The 16,520-nt window shown below is 39.6% G+C and overlaps 2 protein-coding genes across 12 annotated transcripts in view; one reads left to right on the plus strand and one right to left on the minus strand.

The window, feature by feature from the left end:
- The window catches only part of KCTD9 (potassium channel tetramerization domain containing 9), a 31,002-nt gene extending 17,857 nt beyond the window's left edge, over positions 1–13,145 (minus strand). For 2 of the 3 annotated variants that reach the window (XM_087437341.1, XM_004433570.3), the window contains exons 1-3: positions 13,048–13,145; positions 3,057–3,178; positions 894–937 (exon numbers count right to left, since the gene is read on the minus strand). In XM_087437341.1, the coding sequence (XP_087293467.1) occupies positions 894–937; positions 3,057–3,178; positions 13,048–13,095 (214 nt within the window). In that variant the 5' untranslated portion in view covers positions 13,096–13,145. The remainder of the gene's footprint in view (positions 1–893; positions 938–3,056; positions 3,179–13,047) is intronic. The other variant, XM_087437342.1, reaches the window with a different exon arrangement.
- Positions 13,146–13,866: 721 nt separating this feature from the next.
- CDCA2 (cell division cycle associated 2) overlaps positions 13,867–16,520 on the plus strand; it is a 54,603-nt gene continuing 51,949 nt past the window's right edge. Inside the window, exons 1-4 of one of the 9 annotated variants that reach the window (XM_087437336.1) lie at positions 13,867–13,969; positions 14,761–14,824; positions 14,917–15,090; positions 16,280–16,434. In XM_087437336.1, the coding sequence (XP_087293462.1) occupies positions 14,761–14,824; positions 14,917–15,090; positions 16,280–16,434 (393 nt within the window). In that variant the 5' untranslated portion in view covers positions 13,867–13,969. Of the gene's footprint in view, positions 13,970–14,115; positions 14,289–14,320; positions 14,627–14,760; positions 14,825–14,916; positions 15,091–16,255; positions 16,435–16,520 lie in introns of those variants that run through there. The other 8 variants (XM_087437334.1, XM_087437335.1, XM_087437332.1 and 5 more) reach the window with 8 other exon arrangements.

Raw genomic sequence — 16,520 nt, forward strand, 5'->3', positions numbered from 1 at the left:
AAACACGGCAAATATTTTTAAATCCAAGAGTTCATAACGGTAAAACAAAAACACTAATCAATCACTTTTGATTTTGTTGTTTGTATGTATGCAATGAACCAATTAAGTAACCAGTGCCTGCCAACCACTCCATGAGGCTAATGGATAAAACAAGATGAAAATGAATGTTTGAGCACAGTTTTAAGGTAGAGACAGAAGAGTATGCACCTACTTCTAAGTTGGCAACCGCCTGTGCGATGATCCTGAGAACTCCCTCCACTCACCAAACACAATTACTGTGATGGCTTAAACAAACACTTAAATATTCAGGGTGTCATTGTATGGAACTAAATATATCAAATATTTGTTAAAGATTATTTACCTTACTTAAGCCTTAGGTTCTTTCTTTTGAGATACACAACTGTATAAGCTTTCCTCCAAATCAAAGGGTAGTGTGTACATGCGTGCATGTGTGTGGTTCATCTCAAGTCACTTTTGACTGATTTGATTTCACTACCGTGAATAACTGTCAAACACTACTTATTTAAGCAACAAATGGTTAAAAAGATAGCACTTAGAGAAATTCTGACATCAAAGAGAAAATTTTAAAAAACATTTGTAGTTTCTAAAATCAAAACTACCCTATCATATCATATTTAATGAATATGTGCACATCCGGAGCATTTTAAAGGCATGTAAAAGATGAGGTATCCATACTAAAATGAGATCATATAATTCAAATTAAAAATTTACTTTAACACACACATCCAATGCAGAATCAAAAAAGGTACGAAGATCCGAATACTGCCACAGGATGCTTTTTAATGTTAAGCTTAGTAAGCACATGTAAAATATTTGCCATTTCATCTTTTTTATTTTGGCAGACAAAATTGGCTTTTAAGGAATTTACTTACCAATAAACGGTTCTCCTTCACACACAAACAAAACATCATCGTCCCTGGGGAAATCAAAATTTAAAAATCCACCATCAAAATCCAGAAATCACATTAATTATCTGTTGACTAGAGGGACTATTCCTTAGAATTACATAGAAGATAGGTCTACATCACAAAGAAGTTGACGATCTAAGTTTCCAGTGATTTGCTTAACCCACTGGATTAACTGTCTTTGGATTTAAATTCAAATAAGACCCTGCATATGAAAGTACTTTTGAAGTGGAAAAACAAAACCTACTATACAAATTATGTGAATTCAGCTTTCTTATCAATTGAAGAATGTACTATTATCGTATCAAAGGATACGATTAAAGCTATAGCCCACTCTTTTTTAACTTTAATTCTGTAACTCTAAATAAATTATTGGGGGTTTCTCCCAAATTATCAGCTGCTTTGTGCTTTGGAAATGAAAATACACTTTCATATTAAACCTAGGAAGAATATAACTGGAAGTACTCTGCTGTAAATACTTACCCACTATACACCCATCACAACCCCAAATGTAAAGGACTGCACATAATCCACAATTCTAGATTATCAGTGTATGCCTTCCTCCTCTGCCCCAATCTATCCCACCATTAGTGTAAATAAACAATCAGAGATTGTACTGTGTACCACAAACTGTTAAACAGCTTGATATTTTATAGTTCAGAAGGCTTCAGTCATAACCTTTTATGTTGTAGAAATTTTTATTTCCTATAAGAAATCATAGGAATATACTGAATTTTTCCTAGAAGCGGAGACTGTTTGTTAAGGAGAAATTTAAGTTGATGTAAATCATTCAATAATGTGACTCAATTATCCATAAAAACTAAAAGAAGCTGAGACAGATACTGAAAAACTAAGAAATTCTCCTATCTTATTTGAATTTTAAATGCAATCTATAATCTTTTCTACTTGCTCACCATGCCGGTTAACTTTTTAAGACTAGTATGAAAATTTGTTTGCTTCTCATTAACAAAAATCAACTACTAAACTATATGACCTGGGTAAGTCATCTAACTTCTCAGATGTTTAGTTTCCTCATTTATAAAATGAAGGAACTAAAAGTAATTAACTTCCAAGGCAGTATATTACGTTGAAAGGTCATTCCGATCTGGGTTTAAACAAAAATTAAAATTTGTACACTATTATAATTTAGAGAATCATTATCTTCACAACTTCAATTAAAAAAACCCACACTGGGGCCAGCCTGGTGGCGTAGCGGTTAAGTTCTCCAACTCCACTTCCGCGGCCCAGGGTTTGCAGGTTTGGATCCCAGGCATGGACCTATGCACCGCTCATCAAGCCATGCTGTGGCAGGCGTCCTATATATAAAGTAGAGGAAGATGGGCACGAATGTTAGCCCAGGGCCAATCTTCCTCAGCAAAAAGAGGAGGACTGGCAACAGATGTTAGCTTAGGGCTAATCTTCCTCACCAAAAAAACCAAAACAAAACAAAACCACCCATGCTTTGCCATTTAAATGAGACAACCTGGGCAAAGCAAATACAACATAACTGGCACAGAGTCAGGACTTAATTTGTCTTCCCTTCCCATCTTCTTTCTTAAGCCTCTTCCTGCTCCAAAATTCTATGATCTTATGAGGATGGAACGAGGTGAACTAGGCACTTGTTTTAAAGAGATAAATCTGCCTGGGATATTTAAAAAACAAACAAACCAAAAACCACGATTGTGGTGGGTCACTGGTGAGTTAACTCTGCTTAAAACTGTATTATATTTAGCAAGTTTTCACCCAAGTAGGTCTCTGTAATGTTTTCAAAATTCAAAGTATTCTTAGGAAATGAACTGAACAGTAAGCAGTGGCATATAAAAATTAAAGAGATTAATTAGATTTCTAACATTAAAATATGCATCTTATTAGATCCATCTCTAGTAACATAAAGAAATTCCTCATAGCCAAATGTGAACTGTGCATGGGTATGCTGGAATGTACTGAGGATTTCTATTTGTCATTTGGACACATAAGTCCAAATGATTTAAATCCAGAGAACAAATTCTAGGCAATCATTTGCCAAAATCCTGAATTCTTAGCAGTGATTAAACTACTGCTTCAGGGAAACAGCACAGCACCAAGAAGCTGGGGCTCACTGTAGACAGCGTATAAAAAGGGGAGGGTTACCTGATCAAAGCAATATCATCAATCAGTCCACCTTTCCCATTATACACACTGGTGGCTTTTATGCCGAGTTTACTGCTGGCCACAGAAAGCAAATCAGATAAAGTTCCATATACAGCGACCACCTGTAAACACACCACATTAATGTGAACAACTTATATAATGAATTTCATCACTCACAAATTCCAAACCACCACTACAAACAGGACTAAACAATCAGATTACCATATAAAAGGAGATATGAGAGGTTCTTAATAGTGTCCCTCTTTCTTCCATGACTCAGATATTTACTTAGTGCCCCATACTGCTGAAATCCAAGACTAGAGAATAAGAAATCCTGACTAAAAACAACCTACAATCCTAAGGATGTTGAAGAGTGCTCCAGTTCTTCAGACAGACTGCACTTGAATTTAGATTCTGACATTTTCTAGCTGTTGACTTAGACAAATTATTTAACCTCTTTGCTTCTGTTGCTTTACCTAGGAATGAAGAAAATAGTCACACCCATATCACAAAATTGTCATGAGTTAATGCATGATAAGAGCTTAGCAGAGCGCCTGAGATCTATTAAGTCTTTATGATTATGTTTTTACATTATCCCTGTGTTATAGGAATGGTTTATTTTTAAAATAGGAATGATTTACTGCTGTCTATTATAATATTTATTACAGCAACTACCACATGAAAGGTAACAACTTCCCACTTCACTTATTTAATTCTTTAATAACTATTTATTTTATAAAAGCCAGATTTTAGCTAACATTTTAAATACAGCAAACGGTTGGGTTACAATGACTTGGTTTGTCCTGCTTTAAATCAGGCACAGTCTGATATATGTGCAAGATATATCCACCGGCTTAGGTAGTAGGGTGAGAATCTCTACATGTAGTGAATTTTTTGCTCCAGCCCTAACTGTAACTATGTGTTCCCAGTGGCTGAGTGGTACAGCTGTCCCATTACCAGTTAGGATCTATGAAAGTTATGAATAAAAAGTGGTGAGGAGCTGAACACGAGGCATAAACAGCCAGCTGACTTTCCATAGGACAGTGGATAAAGGTGCCATATGAAAAGGGAAGCAGCTGGACCTTTGTTCACAAATGACTGGAGTACAGTAGACACTGAACTTGTAGGTTAAACGAAGTGAATAGCAGGGTATGGAGGGAGTTGTTTGCTAATAATGAAGTGTGCAATTTTTCACTAGCAGAGTACTCAGATTCCAACTGTTTTTTCGTGGATCATACGGATAAAAGGCCAGAGAAGTGTTGTAAGCTGGGGCATTTTGGGCAAGGATTGTAGGCAAGCAAATTTATTTATTTATTTATTTTTTTGTGAGGAAGATCAGCCCTGAGCTAACATCCATGCTAATCCTCTTCTTTTTGCTGAGGAAGACCAGCTCTGAGCTAACATCTATTGCCAATCCTCTTCCTTTTTTTTTTCCCCTAAAGCCCCAGTAGATAGTTGTATGTCATAGTTGCACATCCTTCTAGTTGCTGTATGGGGGATACGGCCTCAGCATGGCCGGACAAGCAGCGCGTTGGTGCACGCCCGGGATCCGAACCCTGGGCTGCCAGTAGTGGAGCGCGTGCACTTAACCGCTAAGCCACAGGGCCGGCCCTAGGCAAGCAAATTTAAAGGGAACTAGGTGGATTATTAAAAATCATGCACAACTCAAGTGTCCATAAACAGATGAATTGATAAACAAAACGTGGTGTGTATACACACACACACACTCACACACAATGGAATATCATTCAGCTACAAAAAGGAATGAAATTCCAATACATGCTACAACATGCATGAATCTTGAAAACATTATGCTAAGTGAAATAACCCAGAAACATAAAAGGACAAATATTGTGTGATTTCACTTATATGAGGTACTTAAAACAGGCAAATTCATAGCGACAGAAAATAGAGTAAAGGTTACCAGGGCAGAGGGCAGAATGGAGAGTTATTGCTTAATGGGTACAGAGTTTCTATCTGGGATGATGAAAAGGTTTTGGAAATAAATAGTGGTGACGTTACACATACTGTGAATGCACTTAATTCCAATGAATTGTACACTTAAAAACGGCTAAAATGTTAACTTGTATGTTATGTATATTTTACCAGAAAAAAAAAAAGAACGCAAAGCACTTGGCACGGTGTCTTGCACACAGCAGACACACCATAAATGATGTAAGCCTGAATAAAATGTGCCCCTAGATCTCCTATCATTTTTCACCTCTGTAACAGAGCCTGGAATTCTAACCATTATTGCAGATACACATTCCTGGGAGAAAACAGAAAGTAAACGAGGCATTACGTACATTAAACCTGGCTGTGCTAAGGCAGAGGGCGTAAAAAGAGAAAACAGAGAAAAGAAAGGACCAAAAATGCAAAGGACCAAGAGACTGACCAAAGCAAATGCAAAAACAACTTTTACAGTCTGGAAACTGCTCAGGGAGGGTAACAAAAATTCCCTTTCCAACATCAGCATTCTTGTCATAGTTGCGATTATACTAAGAATTTTCTAAATCTTGCTCTTTCTCCTCTTATTTATCTTTGCTTCTTGTGCATCTTTACAAGGCTGTATTTTGCCTGACGTTATCCCCTCATTGCCCTAACATCAACCTTCTCCCCCAGCATTTTGTTTCACTTCTCTCCCTCAACTGGCCATGTCATAAAATGGATGGAAATTTAATACATCTCTTTATATTATGCTTCTGTATCTAATTTAAATATTAGAGCATAACATTTTATATCACTTACTCTTCAAAAATACAATAAATTGTTTTCTACTTCCATATGATTGACGATTTTTCCTGTAAGTCAATTTTTCCTAATGAAAATAAAAGCCACCTGCCACGTTGAAAAGCTGCACTGTCCAATTTGGAAGCCCCTAGCTACAACAGGCTATTTACATTTTAATTTATTAAAATTAATTAAAAGTTAAAAGTCAGTTCATCAGTTACACTAGCCATATTTCAAGCACTCAACAGCCACACTGGTTAGTGGTTACCATATTGAACAGCACATATATGGAATATTTCCATCATCAAACAAAGTTCTATTGGACAGTGATGTTTCAAAGAGCAGAGTACAATGAAGAACAAGAAACATCTATTTTAATTCTCTTAGGCTTGACCACGACATAGCAACCCACAGTAACAAAGTGATAGCCTCCAACTCAAAACCTGATGGTTGTTTTATATCGACAGTTGAGTAGTTGCCATCGTCCATTTCTTTCCCATCAAAGTCAAATTTAACTATAAGATTAAAAAAAAAAACCCACACATACAGACTGCCAACTCTCTGGGTAATGAAAGCACAACAGGTGTTTCTTTGGAGGTTGCTAAACTATTAAGGAACACATTCTAGGTATAAATTGAGTTCAACTCTATCATCACTTAAATCAGCCCTAACATAGTATGGAACACAATTTACCATTTCACCAAATGTTTTCCAATCTGACTTCTCACCTAGATTGTAAAGGTTTAATGAAAAAGTTTTGATTTATAAAAAGCTGTTCTTTCTTCTGTGAACGTAGGGAACCAACCATCCCCTGGTAATGCTGATGAGCAGCGCTCAAGAAATACATCCTTGAGTACTACCACCCGAATTGCCTGCGACATCCAGACAATAACCCAGCCAGTTGCAAAAGAAGGATCCACCCTAATTAAATGCTATGTTACCTGGTTTATAGACCTTTGACAAATATTTCTTGTATGTCGGATGAAATTTTCATTGCTTTCAGAGTGTTGAACTAGGACACACCTTTTCTGTATGTGAGTCAGTTATAGCCTTTTCCACTCACATTATTAATAAGTTTAAAAAGTACACAGTAGAAATGCAATTATAAAGTAATATCCATAAAACTACTGAAAGTGGCTGCCTTTAGATAATGGAATTATGGTTGACTTATTTTCTTGTGAGCTTTTTGTTTTATTTTCCAGATTTGTTACAATGAATGTATTATTTACGCAATAAGGGGGAAAAGTTATAATTTAAGGTCTCCATTGCTCTACTCATTTTACAAATAAAAATTATTTTAACAGCTGACAATTAATCTAGCCATTGACGATTTCCTTTAAATGAAATAACCAAAGGGCCATCAATTAGAGAAAATAGCACTGAAATTACTGCAAAGAATTTGAAAATTTCTCTGAAGTTGGGCCAACATACTTGCTTTTCATTTGGAGGGCATTTTTGGCATTTGTTTTTCAACTGGATCACTTTAGCTTGATTTTCTCAAGCATACTAATACTAAGAAATAGATGGAATTATATTACAAATATAATATTCAAAATTAGTCTTTTATATAAACCAATCAGAACATCAGATTTAAAAATAGATATATGTCAACATGAAGTGTTGATACACATGGAGAAGATTTTAAGTCGGTGAGAAAGTTTCAAACAGACTGGCACATGTACCTTTTTTATATGACAACTTTGTTGGGAAAAAGCAGCAACGCAAATCTTGTATATCACGGATATGAGCTGTTACATACTAAGCTTACTCTAGTCCTCCGAGAGGCTGACATTTATAAAATGCTCATGCTTACAAGGGCTATTTGCTTCACGTGTGTTACACTCCCCAGTGTGGACCTAAAGCTTCCATGTCACTGTGATTATCCTCTTTAATAACCTAGGCACTATACGTAGAACGGAAGCATTCTATGGAGTAAATTGGAAGCACGTCTATTAAAGTTTATGACTACTATATGATACTACTATTTAACTTAATTCTTTCTAAAGTTCAGATCCCCTGACAAGTGAAAGCTATCTACAATTGCGAAAGTAAATGGTATACTGTGCCTAGCAAGACATATCAGTTTGTTTTAATTTGCCTTTAAACACCATTTTCCAATTGTAACCTATGTTACTCAAATTTAAAAATTAACACCTGCACATGTATTTAAAACATTTTTTTCTTATATGCCCAGAATATCTATTACCTCATACACAATCAATAAATACTTGTTGAATTTATGCAGGACGATTTACGTAAGGGAACCACCAATCACAATTAATAACTAAATGTTGAACTCAATTTACTCTACCTACACTTTTAGTTTAACATATTTAAAAAATTAAAATTATTTTATTCCCAAAAAGGATGACATAACTAACTTTAGGTCAAGAAGGAAAATCTTAGAATTAAAAATTAAAAAGTCTGAAAATACCAAGAGTTGAAGAGGACGTGGATCAATGGGAAGGTTTATGCAATGTTGGTCGGATATAAATTACTGCAATGACTTTGAAAAACAATTTGGCATTATTGTGAAAAACGAAACATTCACATACCCTAACACCCAGTAATTACAACTTAAGTATATACCCTAGAGCGGTGGTTCTTAAAAGTGTGTTCCCTAGGCTGGCAGTATTAAGATCACCTGGAAATATGTTAGAAATTCAAATTCCTAGCCCTGCCCTAGACCTACTGAATCTAAAGCTCCAGGGATAGGGCCCAGCAATGTGTTTGCTCAATTCCTCCAGGTGATTCCAATGCATGCTCAAGTTCTCGAACCACTGCCCTAGAAAAATGCTTGCACGTGTACACCAGGATCTATATACAGGAATATTCATGGCAGGACTGTCAATTTAATAGCAAAATATAAAGAAAATAAACCACCCAAATGTCCATTGACAGGAGAATAGATAAACTGTGGTAGTATTTTTATATAATGGACTATGATAAAGCAGTGACAATGACTAAGCTATCACTGTGTGGGACATTATGGATGGAATCTTAGAAACATTATATTGAATGAAAAATGCACGTCCAAAAAGACCACATACAATATGACACATACATATAAAAAGCAAAACTATTTATTAAAAGAGATTAAAAAAACATGGCAAAGAGAAACACAAAATTCATGAAATTGGCTGCCTTTATGGGAGAAGCAAGGGGCTAGGAAAGCAGATGCCGAGCCCATGGAGTTTTGGTAATATGCTATTTCTTGGGTTGTGTGGCGGGTTTACTGATATTTGTTATATTATTTTCCTTTTAATTTTTATGCATATTAATATTCTTTATTATTTTATATGTATCAAATATATTTTTTAAATGTTTGAAGAGCAAGCCCTCCCAAGGTTCTTGTTAATGTTTAGATTTCAATAAGCAAAGGTTCACCTCAATTTTCACCTTTCTTCAAATCAATTCAATATAATGGGTTCAAATCTGGATACTTAATACCAACAACATACTTCTGACCTCATATCAAAGCCAGAAGAAAACAGTTATCCTGGAGCAAGACTGTCAACATCAGTACAGAATGAGGATCCACTGCATATCCCACTATGTCTGCAGTGCCTGGCACAGTTCCTCACTCAGTTCCGTGCTGGCTGAATGAATGAATACGCGATCTAACAGGCCTATGACTTGCATAGCTCATTACTGAATATTCTGAAGTAAAAAAAAAGCACCTTATGTTCAAGATGTACATCATCGTCACTGGACATCAGGTTGCTCAGAAGCCACTCACTACATTCAGATATGAGTCCTCATTTCAAATTCCTTAATGCCAACTTTTACAAGAAATACTAAAAAGATAACAATGCAAATTCTGAGATTTTGAATTCATACGGAGAAAGGACGAAAAGTGCAAGCATAGGGCCGGCCCCGTGGCTTAGTGGTTAAGTGCGTGCGCTCTGCTGCTGGCGGCCCGGGTTCGGATCCCGGCTGCGCACCGACACACCGCTTCTCTGGTCATGCTGAGGCCGCGTCCCACATACAGCAGCTAGAAGAATGTGCAGCTATGACATACAACTATCTACTGGGCTTTGGGGGGAAAAAATAAATAAATAAAATCTTTAAAAAAAAAAAAAAAAAGAAAAGTGCAAGCATAAATGACTTTTTTGGAGCAGTTTAAGAAAACAAACAAAAGAATCCCCCAAACTTAAAGATCCTAATTTTTTTTAGAACTGTGGCCTTCAAAAGTTTTTGACCATGGAGCTCATTGATAAAACATATTTGGGCATGTGCTCAAACCTTTGTGTATTTACTTATTTTTGAACTATATACCACTATCAGAAAGAATGTTTTCCCAAATGATATGAGGATTTTTATCGACTTAGACAAGTTGGCCAGTAAGAATCCCCTAAGTATTTATCATTAAATTTAGTCTGCCAAATATAAGATTGACTTTATTAAAAAAAAAAGAAAAAAATCTGAAACTGTTGTCTTTATGTGCTGGAAAATATTTATTTTTAAATGTCCTGCTAATTGGGATGACCCTATTGTCTAGTATTTCAAAGAACAATATACACTTAGGGAGAGGTTTACTGTTACCAGCAGTTATTAAATAGGCCTTCAAATAGTCTTCTTTAAAATTTGGCATTTTTTACTTCTTCTCAGAGCCAAAGAGATCCCTAGTTTTTCCCTCATAGTTCATATCAGGAGGAGTGGCAGCGCAGCTCTTTCTCTCTGTTTACTCACGCTTGCATACCTAATACCATCTTCAGTCTGCTGCTTCTTTGAAGCAATCTTTTACAGCCACTTGGCATTTTGGTGAGGGGTTTAGTTAAAACTGCATAATACAAGTCTTAACCTGGCACTTGTAAGCTAAAGTCCAGCTAACACATTCAGTGACTGAAGGCACCTATGTCTTTCCAGGTTGGAAAAATCAAGTTTTAATATTATTTTATATTTTTAAGTAAAAAATAAAAGGTATTGCTTCTCAAACTCTACTAGATCCTCTCGCACATCCTCTGTGGTGTAGCATCTCACTCTGGAAAGCACTGTTTTCGGGAATGCACAGGCCTCTCTTGAACATCAAAACATTCACTAGTTACGCTTATGTTTATTCGGTATACAGAAGTCAAGTCACCGGGAGCACACGATAGAGTCCCCTGCAGTGACTCTGTGCCTCCCCAACCTCAGGCTTCAGGGCCCAGTCTGGCAACCACTGAACAAGCTTTATAGGAGGGAAACTTATTTGAAAAAACAAATATTATTCTTATGACCAGGAAGTAAAAACAGAAACTAGGTAAATAAGGAGATAATGAAAGTGACACAGATATTTCAACTGGTAGATGGGAAATCAAACTCTACCTTGTACTAGCACTTTGTTTTAGCACATTCTTCTTAACATCATGTCATGATCATGCCAATCCTGGCTAAATACACTTTATTTACATAAAAATGCAGGCTGTTATGTATTATTCTGCTCTTTTTTGTCAAAAAAGAGTAATGATTTTTTTTTTAATCAGCTGAAGGGAGAGGAGAGGAAACACTGACAACTTTGGCATAGAGTATGTTTTCCATTTGAATAGTAAAGATTATGGCATGATTTATTTTTTAATACTAAATCATACTAGTATTCTCCAGTTTGGGTTTTTATGATCTTTGTAACATAAACCTATTTATATTTAATTATTTGAGATGTGTTTTTTCCAATCTTCTGAGATTCTCTAGCAAAATATTTTTAAAGCAAAAAAAATTTAAATCCAAAAACCTAACCTAGTCAAAACTAGACAGCTTAAAAAAACCCAAAAACCTTATTAAAAGAATATGGTACAACTAACCCAGCCAATCTATGACAACAAAATTCTGCAGTTTCAGAAGAGATTTAGAGCACAGTTAAATCTTTATGACCGAGTCTAAACATCTTGTCTTTCAGGGAATAACAAAGACATGATGGATAAAAAGGTCAATCAGAGGTCTGTTTTTGAGAACATATTACAATTGTAACTTTGGATATACTAAATCTTTCTTCCAGTAACAATATAAGTTTTAGATTATGAGTAGCAGCTAACAACAGACAAAACAGGTTTAGAAAAAGTTAATAACGGTCAGAAATAAGTAAATCTTGTGAAGCATATTTTGAAGTAGCATTTATGAAAACTCAAGAACTTGAATTTATGTCAGTTGTTTCTTATGAATGTTTTTTATGAATATTAAATCTCTAAAAACAGGAAAACAAAATTATAGTCAACAAACTACACTGTGGTTCAAATTTTTAGAGCATGTTTACTCAAAGTTGCAGAGTAGTTGGAAAGCCATTTTTTATATCGTGGCACAATTAAGTTATTTAAAATTTCACGTTTCCAAAATATGAAGGAAACAAAGTACTCTGGCAAATAATAATATAATGAGGCCAATTTACCTTTACCTTAGTCTCTAAGGCTTAGTTACTTCTAGACGTCATTTAGCCACACCATATATGTCTGCCTCGAACAGTCAAATTTTCCAAAGAAGCCGACCAACTTTCATGGGTGGGGCAAGAGGCTGAGAAGGAACAGGATTCATTTTGGCTTGCTCCAGTGTTGGAAAAATATTTAGTACCACGCCCTCAACAAAGGCCTAACACAGCAAAGAGTAATGTCAAATCAATCCATTTTGGTCTACTGTCACAGTCCTCTAAGGTACTAAAATAAGGCGAAACAACAAAGCAAGTACACAAGTTTGGCGGCAGCGGGACTCGGGGCACCTAAAAGATGGGGGGAAGGAGACCATCAAGAAAATGTCTCTAATTTTTAATCCTCTATTCGACCTACGACGGAAAAATAGTTTCTTTATCCACTGATAAAGAGTTTAATTCTTTTATCTGATCACCCTTACATGTCTTAGTGGTTACCACCACTTTCTGGAGCAGATCATTACTCAGCACGAAGGTGGAAACAAGCGCCTTCTATAGCGGGGGGGGGGGGGGCAGCGGGGTCTTCGGGGAGGAGGTGGAAAAAGGAACATCAGCACCAAGAGCTCAGGTGACAGCGGCCCTCCCTGCCCCGCACCTGGACTTGGCAATGATGAAGCACAAGATGACCTGCGCTGGTCCCCGGGCAGCTGGGGAGTCGAAGGGCAGGCTCCGGCTGGGAATCCCGGGGCTGGGAGGAGGCCGCCAAGACCCACCTTCAGCTCTCGGACGCCCCCACCCCGGCGCACGCCCACCTCCCAGCTCCCAGCCCCTCTCCCCAACTTCAGCCTCTGCCCTGCCGGCCCGCTCCGCACTCCGCTGCCCTCGCCCCCCAGCCGGGCCCGCCTCGCCTCCTTCCGACCCCCTTACCTTTCCATTCTTGGGGCTGCCGTTAAGGAACAGGGTCACCCGCCTCATCGCGCTGCCCCCACTGGGTCCTGAGTGAGCCGCCACCCTCCCACTTGGCTCTCCTCCCACCTTTTTCTTCTCCCGCCCCTCCCCTCCCTCCACCCACTCGAACTCTCCTCCCTTCGCCACCTTCTTTCTTCGGCAGACAGACACACACACGCACTCTCCGTCCCACACCCCGGGGTTGGCCGGTCCTCCTTCCCACCCCGCCCCTGGGCTCCTCAGTCCGCCTGGATCCCTTCCCCCACCTCTCCCAGACTGACTCTAAGCTCCACCAATCAACCGGCAGCGCCGGCCGGCACTCAGCCAATCATCGCCCTGCATTGGGTGGGTTCATACTAATCCAGCCCAGGTGGACGGAGAGAAGAGAGACTGCATTCTGTCGGACGGGAGGGTTTATCAGCCAATCAGAGCAGACCCTGGAGCCAAGCGGCGTCTCAAAGCGTTACTGAGCAGGCGCAACCCCAACACCAGGTAAAGCTTATCTGCATACAGAGGCGGGGTTTGAGGGAAGGAGGTGGAGCGCTAGAAACGACCCACACCAGTCAGCACCACCCCGCTGTAACCACCCCCGTTTGCTCAACCCACAGAGGAAACGGCTGCCGTCAGGACTGGCTGATTGGGTAAGCGCCAGCGGCGGTTCTGTCAAGATTGGTCCAACGATTCTTTTCGAAGTTTGCAGCATCCAATCGAAAGGCGGGGGGAGGAGCTAAAAGAATAACCGAAGGGTTCTTCCGCGAGACTCCTGGAAAGTAGTCCCCGCGGACGCAGGTTAGTCGCCGGACCCTCCGGTCCGTGCGTCACCCGCAGCTAGCGGTGGCTTCTCTCTGAGCGCACGCAGCCACTGCTGTTCCTGGGACGGCGAGGAAGAGGTCTGGGAGAGGTCGGAGAGGGCGCGGACACTTGCGGGTGGCGGCGGCGTAGAGACTCGCCGAGTGACGCCGGACGCTGCGGGGCGGGGCCGGCGATTTGAATCCGGCGGCGGGCGGCGGCGAGCCGAGGGGAGGGTGCGGTAACGCGGCTGCGGGGTCGGGGCGGTCGCGGCGGCGGCCGGGGACGAGGCGGCCTTCCGGCGGTCGCTTTCCCGAGCGAACCTTCAGGACCAAAGAGCCGAGGTCTGGAAGGCCGACCGGCACGACGCCCGTCTGCGGGGCCGTGCTCGCGGTGGACCCCGGCGGAGGAGAGCCGAGCGGGCGGGAGAGGTGGGGCAGTGGCTCGGCGGGGTTTCACATGCGGGCCGCAGAGCTGTGGGGTCGGCCGTTTCTCGAACTGTGCTCTGCTTATCCTGCCCCACCGAGGTGGGGGTCCTCCTGCCACCTGAGCTGCTCACCCGCGGGCTGTTTAAAATGCAGGTTCTGGGGCTCAGCCACACCTCCTGAATTGGAATTTCTGCGAGTCTAGAAAGCTGCGTGTTTCCCAGGGTGCGCGGATGATTCGGATGTTCGCTGAGGATGAAAAGCCGTGGCTTGTAGTATGGGGTCTGCTTTGTTTCATCCTGAACAGGTTTCCTCCGTTTCTCTCTTTAATTTGAGCTCCAGAGGTACTTTCTTGGCATCTATATTCATGCCAGCATCGATTGCATTAGGGTTCAGTCTTGCATGAGGATCTCGATAGAATCACATTAATCTGAGCGGTGTGGTCATTTTTGTTTCTTTCTTTCTCTCCTTCTTTTAGATGGATACCAACTTCAAGGACAGCAAGCTCCCTGAAACCAAGGAGTCTGCTGTTAATAATGCTGGTGTGTAGTAATCTATTGCCGCCTTGTGAAATTTAAGGTTTAGGTGTTTATCTTGAGAATGGTGTTTAATCTCCACAACATGTCTGTTTCAGAAAATGCCTCTTTAGTTTTTGGAAATGGGAACCTTGTAACTCCTCAGAAACACTCGCGCAAAGTGACTCCTAATTATTGCACACCGGATAGTTTTAAATCACCTTTGAACTTTTCCTCAGTAACTGTAGAGCACTTGGGAATTACATCTGACAGCTTTGTGAAGAACTCTTCTGGTAAGAGAAGTTGTCATTCTTTGCAGTGCTTTTAGAATTTAAAAATAACTTTAATATAACTCAGTTTTGTTCATCTATTGTGTCTTATTACTTGACGTATTTAAATTGACTCTGCAAACTTGCTTGGTCAAGGAGACTTCTGTGCACATACACAGTTCTAGCGCAGCAGGATACCAGGGCCCCCGGGGCATCCAGCATGACAATGCTCCTAAGTCAGAGTTGTGCTCTGTGCCCGAACTGGAAAAGAATATGTGTATGAATCACTTTTTGACCAGACACATGGGATACCGGAGTGTGTATACTACAAAAAGTAATACATTTTGTGGTTTTGTATGACAAAAGTAAAAGAAGTTGAAGTGATTAAGAAAATACAACACTGAAAGATTGGAGTATGCCTCTTTTAAAATTAGAAACAGAAAATTTACCCAAAGGCTAATCTTCAAGAAGTAGGAACGAAATTCACAGGAGCCTGTGAAGTCTGACTTAGATGGCGAAGAAGGAAATAGGGGAATGGAATTAGATTAGAGAATAGCATTTAGGAATGGAGGGTAATGGGGAACTTGAAAGTCAGAGGGCCCTAGGCTAGGAAATAGGTGCTTGAGACAAGACCAGAGGAGCATGCCACTCTATGTTCCCTTCTCAAGAACATCACTCTTAGACTTTTAAAAAGCTAGATTTATATTGTGCGCTTAGGTGTTTGGCCAGAATTCAGGGTAGTGTGCTGGAGGTAGGTAGGTATCTAAGAGAGAAATTATCTTGAAGAACTGGAAACAGAGAATACATGTGCCTAGGTGGAGTTCTTTCCTTTTAGTCTTGGGGATGAGACTAGTTCAGAAAAAGAGAAATTCTTAGTCCAAAGGAAGCCATTACCCACCTCTGTGTGCAGGAAATATGAAACAAAAATATGAGAACTATTAAGTAAAATATGTTCATGCCTTTATTCCACAACTGTTTGATAAATGTCGTCTGTGTGCTGGGCACTGTTCCAGGAGCATGGAATAAATCAGTAGACAAAACAAAGATCCCTACGGAGCTGATCAGAACAATTTTGCCTATAATTTTCTATTTAGATTTCTGTACCGTGTGTTTATCATGTTCTCTCTCAGGCTGGTACATTATGGGTAATCAGGACATGATTACTGATGATTGCCTTGTCTTATTCCAGTTTAAAAGAGAGTTTTCATTATAGGAAAGTCATCATCCTACCTTAAAAAATCCAGACGACGCTCTACAGTCGGTGCCCGGGGCTCTCCTGAAACAAACCATCTTATTCGTTTCATTGCTCAACAGCGGAATTTAAAGAATGCAGAGAAATCTCCTTTGACACAGAATTCCCATTTTCAGGTATGATTTTCTTCTAAGCCCTGTCTAGGGGGAATGTTTTCCTCTGTTATGAAGCTTTTTTACAGTGTTTCTTCATTCCAGTGCAT

Source organism: Ceratotherium simum, chromosome 12 (assembly GCF_057802395.1).
Source record: "Ceratotherium simum simum isolate JZ-2026a chromosome 12, ASM5780239v1, whole genome shotgun sequence".
NCBI lineage: Eukaryota > Metazoa > Chordata > Mammalia > Perissodactyla > Rhinocerotidae > Ceratotherium > Ceratotherium simum.